Source organism: Xiphias gladius, chromosome 18, assembly GCF_016859285.1.
Source record: "Xiphias gladius isolate SHS-SW01 ecotype Sanya breed wild chromosome 18, ASM1685928v1, whole genome shotgun sequence".
NCBI lineage: Eukaryota > Metazoa > Chordata > Actinopteri > Istiophoriformes > Xiphiidae > Xiphias > Xiphias gladius.
Window position 1 is genome coordinate 3,477,078 of NC_053417.1, and position 8,807 is coordinate 3,485,884.

Genomic DNA, 8,807 nt, shown 5'->3' on the forward strand with positions numbered 1-8,807 from the left:
CTGTAAACACACTGCCTGTTCAGTCAATCAGACAGACAAAGACTTGGTTCAAATGTAAATGTAGCTCATTTTTCATTCCCTGTTCCGAAGAATCATTAGTGATCTTGTTAGATTCCACTTTCTGAGTGGAATACAAACTTATAAGCACAATGGCACTCTGCAGATGTTTAAGACAAGTTGCAGGCGTCTTAAATCATTCACTATTGTACAGTTTGTCTTCTAGCAAACACTAGCTCTATTGCAACGTGAGGGTCACACGACCAACGTAATCAGTAGGTTAGTTTTTGGTAGCCTTGCTAGCTTGTATACTGTGCATTCAGACCCCTTCCCTTTTTTCTAATTTTGTTATGTTACAGCCTAAATAGTCAACTAAATTCATTTTTTCCCCTATTCAATCTACACTCAATATCCCATAATATCACACAAGGTAAAAACAGAATATTAGAAATTTTTACAAATTCATTAAGAAGGAATCTTAGTGAATACATAAGTATTTGGATAGTGACACAATTTTTGTTATTTAGCCTCTGCACACCACCGCAATGGATTTCAAGCAAAGTGATCGAGATGTGACTGAAGTTTAGACTTTCAGCTTTAATTCAAGGGGGTTTAACAAAAATACCAAATTAACTGTTTAGGAATTACAACCATTTTTATACATAGTGCCTCATTTTCAGAGGCTCAGAAATAATTGGACAATTGACAATTGATCAGCTTCATGGCTAAGTGTGGCCTGTTCCCTCATTATTTCATGACAAATTGAGCAGATAAAAGGTTTGGAGTTGATCTCAAGTGTTGAATTTGCATTCGGTAGCTGTTCATATGAACTCTCAATATGCGGTCCAAAGCAGTTTCGATGCAAATGAAGGACGCCATCATTAGGCTGAAAAAACAAAACAAACCGATCAGACAGATGGTAGAAACTTTAGGAGTGGCACCAGAAGCCCACCAGAAGGCCTGGAACACCACGGAAGACACCTAGAGTGGATAATCACAGAATTCTTTCAAAAAAAACAAAAACAAACCCTTGACAACATCTAGCCAGGTCAAGAACAATCTCGAGGAGGTAGGCGTATCATTGAAAAAGTCTACAATCAAGAGACGCCTTCATGAATGTAAATACAGAGGGCTTACTACAAAGTACAAACCACTGGTAACACTCAAGAAAAGAAAGGCCTAATATCACAGAATTTTCCCTTTAATTCTTAAGTCTGTTGCCCAGCTAAAGGCTTCATGCAGTTCTGCTCGCAATATCTAAAGAAATATCCGATTATGAAGAGGACACACCTCAGTGCCACAAACATAATCTTCAATAATCAGTTCCTACTGAAATGTGTCCATTGTACAATTTTTTATTAAACAACATTGTCAAACCCTGTCAGTGTGGTCTATGAGATAATACTGTAACAGCTAGTTCTTATGTGTGTGACATAATCACACTGTAAAGCCAAAAGCCTCAGCAGTAACGCCTGGGCAAGGTCAGCAGAAGAAACACTAATGTGCATGTGCACTGGGCCATACAATTTGGAAGCAAACCAAGAAACAGGAGCACCTCGAAACTGCAATGTATTAATGACAGCGTAGGTTTCATACGTCACATACCTGAGGAACCGTCCCGTCAATTTGCAGGGTGGGGTAAAGAAAGCTGAAACCCCCAGCGCAGAGCGAACTTGTCAGTAAGAGCAAGAGTTTGCATTAGCACAACCACTAACGATGTGTCAGCCACTGCCAGTTACAAGCTAACAACAACATAAACCAATAAAAGATGCTAACTACACTTACCATTGTGAGACCTCTGCTAGTCGCCCATTTGGGTGCACAACAGACTCCTCATCTGAGTCTGGGTCTGACTGAGGCTTAAACAAGTATATCTCTCAGATGTTCGCTGTAATGCTAGCCATCTTGATGCGCACTGCTCCTTCAACGGACAACCTATCGCAAGGAGTGGGTGGTGGTCGGGGCATGAGGCCTGTGATATTTGTGTATTTGAATATTCATATACAGCCTGGAATCTACAGTTTTTATATATTGCAAGGAAGAAGTTGTGATTTTTTTTTCATTGAATTACACTGTGAGACACGTTGAAAGCCATTTTCTAACATCTTTTGAGCTTCAGCTTCTGATTTACCTGGGAGGCAACACAACTTTAATATTACTCAAATTGGTTTCAATAACTTACATTACTCATTCATTCGCATCACATTAATAATCAACTGGTTACCATCCAACACTGGTTGTAAAAATGTGAGCAGCCATTTGTCTTTAAAAATAAATGGATTATGCTAATCCTGTGTTGGTGTGTTGTTGTGTTTTCTGCATCATGCCTGCAGTGGAGGCATTATTGAGAAAAAATCACTGCTATTATTCTCTCAGTAGGTTTTTTGCTACAGGCACCCGAGAAACCACAGGGTACAGCATCAGAATGGCTATCATAATGGCAGTGTGAGTCAACTCTCCTGCAATAATAAAGGACAGCCTTCTTCAGTTTCGCTACATTTCAGATGTAAGAGGGTGTCACTTTGGAAATTTTTTTGTTACAGCAATAAAATACGGTCACTCAGTCAAAGTTAGCTTGAAAGGATATCCAGAAAATTAGATTTTTTTTTTTTCTCTTCTACGTGCCGTTTGCGATGTTGTAAACTATCAATTTTGTCAGACACTTATGGAGACAGAAGACAGAAAGAGACAGTGAAGGAGTGTGTGTGTGTGTGTGTGTGTGTGTGTGTGTGTGTGTGTGTGTGTGTGTGTGTGTGTGTGTGTGTGTGTGTGTGTGTGTTTTGGGTGGGGGGGCTAAAGCAGCATCCGGTTAGCCTTTACTCTTTTTTTTCAACAATGAGACTTAGTATGGGACACTACAGACTATGGAAATACAGATTTCAAGCAATCAGTAAAATGTGATGAAAAAAGCAATGCATGTTTAAACTACTTGCGTGACTCCTAATCATGGCAAAATTGAAGCATATAAATAAGGTATTTGCAAAATAAATTGAATAAACTGAATTTAAATTATATTGACAAAATAATGCCTTCCTTTAAATTTGCACTGCAAATTTGCAGGCCTTAAATGGGGATGCAAATTATTAAATTAAGCAAATAATGTTTTAAAGGACAGAAATTATATGTGACTAAACGTGTTGGGCAGTTTAGCCCTTAAAACCAACCCATTTGTATCTACAAATATAGCTAGCTTTAAATAGCTGTTATCAAGTAAATATACAGTGAAATAGGTCACACCAATCTCCAGACATTATAAATCCACCTCACGGCTTTTATTTAAGGTAATAATCACACCTTAGCTGTAGAATTGTGGTGAGTCAAGTGCTGTTTGTTCACTGTAGCCAGTCCAGCTGCTGAAATCACCTACTCAGGAGGGACAGATGTCCCAGGGATGGACAAATGTTGTCATGCCGACTTTATCAGACCAGGGAATCTTTCTACATTTCACACCACCAGTTAAATGAACACCCAAAGAAGGGGGAACATCGATTAGAAAGTCCATGACTTTTGTTTTGATTTTGATGGGAAGGGCTGCTAAAATGTCTCCAAGGTTAGCATGGTAACTGACACTGTGCTAACAGTGCTAATGAGCAGTAAAACAGGGGTGCTTGCGTATTCTATGTGCGCACCCTCTACAAGGGATGAGTGCACACACCTGTAAAATCATCTTAATAAAGACACACCACCATGTACTACAGCGAAACAGCAGTGCATTCTCTGACAGATTACACAACACATCCCTGGTCCTCAGTGGTTAATATATTTTTTTATTAATTCATTCATTAATGGTGATTAACTGATAATTGATTAATCACCTCCATCCCTACTGGGCACACACTAGTCGTGCATTGTGTGTAATTATAATGAAAAATGTCTGCTGCTTGAGTGATTTCTATCAAAATCAAAATTCTACCTGAGCAAAGACTTCCTCATGGCTCATGGCTCATGTGTCATCCTCCATTACATAAACAGGGCCCACAGAATTTCCTGAGTATATTTAATGAAAAGGTCATGTTCAATACTATCCCTGTTGTCCCTGTCAATCCTGTCCTCATTCATCTTTAATGGAAGCCCTGTATGCAGACAGACACACATGTCATTGACTTTCTGCACACTTCAGTGACCCTTGTCCATTGCGAGAGCAGATCAATACACCAGATTCTAGTAACTGACATGATGCTCAGGAGTATCTAAACTATGTCTTAGGACATATTAATATGTTATGACTTATAACCTTTTGCTTTACCTTTATTCTCTGTTGTTTGCATGTGTCGTTGTCTTATCTCATCCCCTTGTTCCTCAGTTGTAAACCCTCTGTTTAGTATCCATTCATAACTGCTTTCACTGTGCACAGACAGAAATAAAATACTGTATGTTCTCATGACGGACATCTTGGTGGTTCGGTCACACTGAAATTCAGTATCAGTATACACTGTATATCCTTGATGTCTGTTTTGACTTGTCTGTTTGGCCCAACTTGTAATTACCCAAAAGAATACCTTTGAGTGGGGTGTTTTTTCATTGATACTGTATAGCCCTATACACTTGTGTTCTCCAGGGGGTTGCGGATTTTTGGTTCTGACTGACAACATCTGAACTGTTGGTACAATGTCTGTGTGACCAGGCACACAGGCAGTCATCCAACGGGAGGCTGATTACATTAGACATTGCTTAGTACAGCTGTTATAAACAACTTTCCATCCAAATTTTTTTGGGAAAATCTGCCCAAATGCATGTTTGCTTGTTTCTACGCATTAGTCACTACTGTTTTGCAAATACTAGGAGCTGAGCACATCTAGAAAGGGAGGCAGTAATTATCCAGTCATGTACCTTTAAAACATTGCCGCAACGAAAAGACACGATTTGAAGACCATCAAACCTCAAACAATGAAAAATCATGAGGAAAATGTGAGAGAAATACTGGTTTTATGTTTATTGCTTGTATGAATTTTAGGAACGTTACGTCGTCACTACACGGATGTTTTCGTCTGCCGCCATTTCTCGCGCCTTCAGTGACAAGTAATGGATAAGTCACATGCTTCATATAAATCAAGATTTTTTCACTAAGTCTGTTTCCATTTGACTTGGTGCATTTTGTTTTCATCCATACACCGACTTTTCAATCTCAGCCTAGAGTAAAAACTTATTAATATTTCAACTTTTTTTTTTTCAAATTTTTCCACTCAGGTTTTTTTTTTTATAATGAAAAAGCGCATAATGACAAGTGGATGAAATCACAGATAATGACCCAGGAGATGTTAAAATAAGATTTATTAAAAGTAACGTGTAATTGGAAACAGTGCAAACATTAGCAAACAGGTCCACTTTCTGAGTGGCCGCTGGTAAGCCTAGCTTGCTAGCTTCCACTTTCCGAGTGGAATACCAATGTAAAAGCATGGTGGGTCCTCTCAAATCTTTAGTGTTGTAAAGGAACAGACAGTTTAAATCAATAAAGGCTGGTTCATAGAATATGATTGTGACATGCTCTTCATAGTAGCACAAAACTGAAGTGGACAGCCTGAGTCCTATAGCAACTCTCAAATGTCAGTCATCTGCTGCCATTGGAAAGGCCCTCTTAGAGGCTTGAACGTGTGACACTGTTTCCACAAATGTGTCCAGCAACAGTTGTATTCTCTTATTAAAAAATGGAAAAATATTCACAATAGCTGCAGTATCATGGTAGTTGATAATTATTTAAGCATGTCCAAATATAAGAGCAAAATGAATTTATGAACTCTTGTCCCCTATGCTTATTTAACGCTCATGAAGGGAAAATTAAAACCTGTCAGTGAGGATTTAAATTTTAGTTCTGACTTCAAGCATGTACTTTGTATCCCTTTAAAGTGTCTTCCCACTTAAGTATCCCCATGACACTGACATGCTTGCTTTCTTACACACTTACTGTATATGTTGTAGTCTTTTCTTTCCCTCGCCTCGTCTTCCACTTGTTTCTGTCCTTACTCTCACAGTAATCCTCCAAACTCATGTCCCATTATACGTAAGCTGTATATCCTTAATGTCCCTCTCTCCTCCTGCTGTGTAGCTTAATCTCCATCTTCCTCCATCTCTGTCACAGCAATCAGAGAGTCAGCATCAGAGCAGTCAAAACAAAGGTTTATACTTTGCTTGTGTATTTTAAAGCTTATTCTTTAATAGACTGCAAATAAAATGAATATGTTCCTTTTACTAAGGATTCAAGCCCAGTTGTACTGGTGCTGTTTATGGATGTCCGTGTAAAGAAAAATCTGACTTTATGTAACCTTTTGACCCAGCTGAAGATTCAATCTGTACTACAAGGACTGCAAGAGCTCATCTTACTCTTCAGTATGTGTCTATTAATTCTAGCATAAAAAATGTTCCTTCCTCCCTTCCTCTTACTGTAGCTTTGACAGCATTAATAAAGGAAGAGGCTGGCAGGATGCCTACAGTACAAGCTTGGAGACGCTTCCTCAGTAGTTGAGCTGTTGAAAGCGTTGGAAGCATTTCTGGTAGTGGACCAGTAAGGCCTAAAATGAGCAGTGACATCTAAAAGAGGGTTATTGGGTTAGTGTAATACATGCTCACCAGTCATTAGTACAAACCAAGCATCATTCTCTCTGGATGGCTGAAAAAAATCTTTTTGGCCTGTCAGTTCTCAACACAAAAATTCAAAAGTATCTGCCCAGTGGAATAAAGTGAGATATGATTTCCACTCTCATTATACGGTGCATTCTTTACAGTTAAACAAGGAGAGGGCCGCCCTTAGCCTTTTTGTGACCCTTGGTGAGATTTTTTGCTTCAGGGCACCCCATCTACATCTTAAGCAACTTCTAACCGAGATTACATAAGCTCAAGATGAAAGTATTTTTTGGAGTCAGTGTGCATGGAGAGCATGTGTGTACTTAGGACAGCTTTGCTCCCAAAGACTTAGAAACTAGGTAAAACTACGTACAGCTACGGTGACATGATATAAAACTGAAAATAAAGCCCAAGCTGAAAAATCACTGAAACAGCCTTTAAAACAGATTCAGTAAAGCGTGGATGACCACAGGGTCAGTATTTATTTGACACAGAATTCATTTTGAAATGGAAACAAACACCAATCTACTGCTACCTTAACGTATCCGTATCTGTCTAAAGTCCTGGTCCCACCAGAAAGTGGCACAGAGAAATTCACCAGTGCATCTTTGCGAAACATAAGCTCAGGGCTTTCTAGTATACTACTGTAGCTGAGCAGCTTACTACTAACATGCTAGCCAGCTGGGAACATGCTAGTACTAGTAAGTGACAATAACTCTAGCTGCCAGCCAGCTTGCAAACTGTCAGTTAGCAAGCTGGCTTGATTACTAATGGGACAATAAGTTCACAGAGTTTATTCAAGATACCTATTTATATCGTTCACTGTTGTCATATAACTGTCTACTATGTCTGTTTTGTGGCAACGACCTTTTAAAAACTATGTCACTAATTTTCCCCCTCAAGATAAAAATGCCACAACTTAGTAAAATGCCTGTATATAATTTGATAATTTCGCGTTGATGTTTAAGATGCCACATATTCATATTTGACCCATATGTTAAACATCCCACACATAACAATAGCTCTGTGTCTTCTGTTTTTTTCACAGTGACTTGTATGACTTCTACCACTATTTCTACATGCTGACCAACGTCCTGTTCTACGTCAGCTCGGCCATCAACCCTGTCCTCTACAACCTGGTGTCAGCCACCTACCGCCAGATCTTCTTCTCCACACTGCGTTACTTCTGGATGCCGTGCCGACATACACCCAGGAGCCACCCCCACCCCCTGACCCGCCACTCCATTAGCATCTCCAGCAACCACACCCTCTCCACCAACATCATCAAAGAGACAGCGTACTGATTGTGCTGCAATGGATTACATTCTGTCATACTAAAAACCAATCCACTGTCGCTTTGTAATTACTGGTCCAACTTCATAAAGGAAATTCTGGTACTGGGTCGGAGACTTATAGCAGAGGCTAATCCAGAACTGGGGTCACCATGATCGTCATGTGGGGTCAAGTGCCCACTCTGAGACCGATGTGATTTCAATTCAGATGCACATTTTATCATGAGTTACTGTGTATTGTATCTTTATTGATCATAACGTGAAATTGTGCCATTTAAAAAAACAGCAAAACTAAAATATGACAATAGAGGAATGAAAAAAGGAAGGAGAGGTGGACATAAATAGAGTTAATCCTTAAAATGGAAATTGATATGTAAAGGTTTCATACAATATGTTTCTATGTACACGTTTTTGACCGATCATTCACACTTGCTTGGTGCTATACAGTAAAAATGACTCCACTGTGTCACTGTTTTTAAACATCTACTTATAGGGATGCAAAGAGTGAGTATTTCTCTTTGTTTGATCTGAGATGCACTGACAGCTGTGTAGGAAGAATCCCTTGCATCACTGCAACTCTTGCTTTTGTCACGGCCGCTTTTTAACAAAAAACTAGATCAGAAGGTGTGTCCAGATAATGCCAGTATGAAGACAGTCTGGCAAAGGGAAGGGGTCCCTTTCACACTGCTTAGACTCTGAAATATTAAAGCCATGGGATTTGCGTATAGTGCCGGCAGACATTATGATTACTTCCGGTAATAGTTGTCTGTATTCATCAAAGCCGTTAGAAAATGTGAGGTAAGTGGGTAGACGGAGGAGAAGTGGCTGTAATTGATAATTTGAAGCATTTGTACATAACAGTAGTGACCATGTGGAGCAAAAGGACACAAGCGTGCTTACTTGGAACATAAAGTTGGGCCTGTGGGGGCAGAGAGAGGAACAACAAAGCCCCCACTCTAA

At 39.4% G+C, this 8,807-nt stretch overlaps 1 protein-coding gene across 1 annotated transcript in view; it reads left to right on the forward strand.

Moving 5' to 3' along the window:
- Window positions 1–7,859, forward strand: part of ntsr1 (neurotensin receptor 1 (high affinity)) — a 45,583-nt gene extending 37,724 nt beyond the window's left edge. The window contains exon 4 of the mRNA XM_040153675.1: window positions 7,604–7,859. Coding sequence (XP_040009609.1) covers window positions 7,604–7,859 — 256 coding nt within the window. The remainder of the gene's footprint in view (window positions 1–7,603) is intronic.
- The last annotated feature ends 948 nt before the right edge of the window (window positions 7,860–8,807 follow it).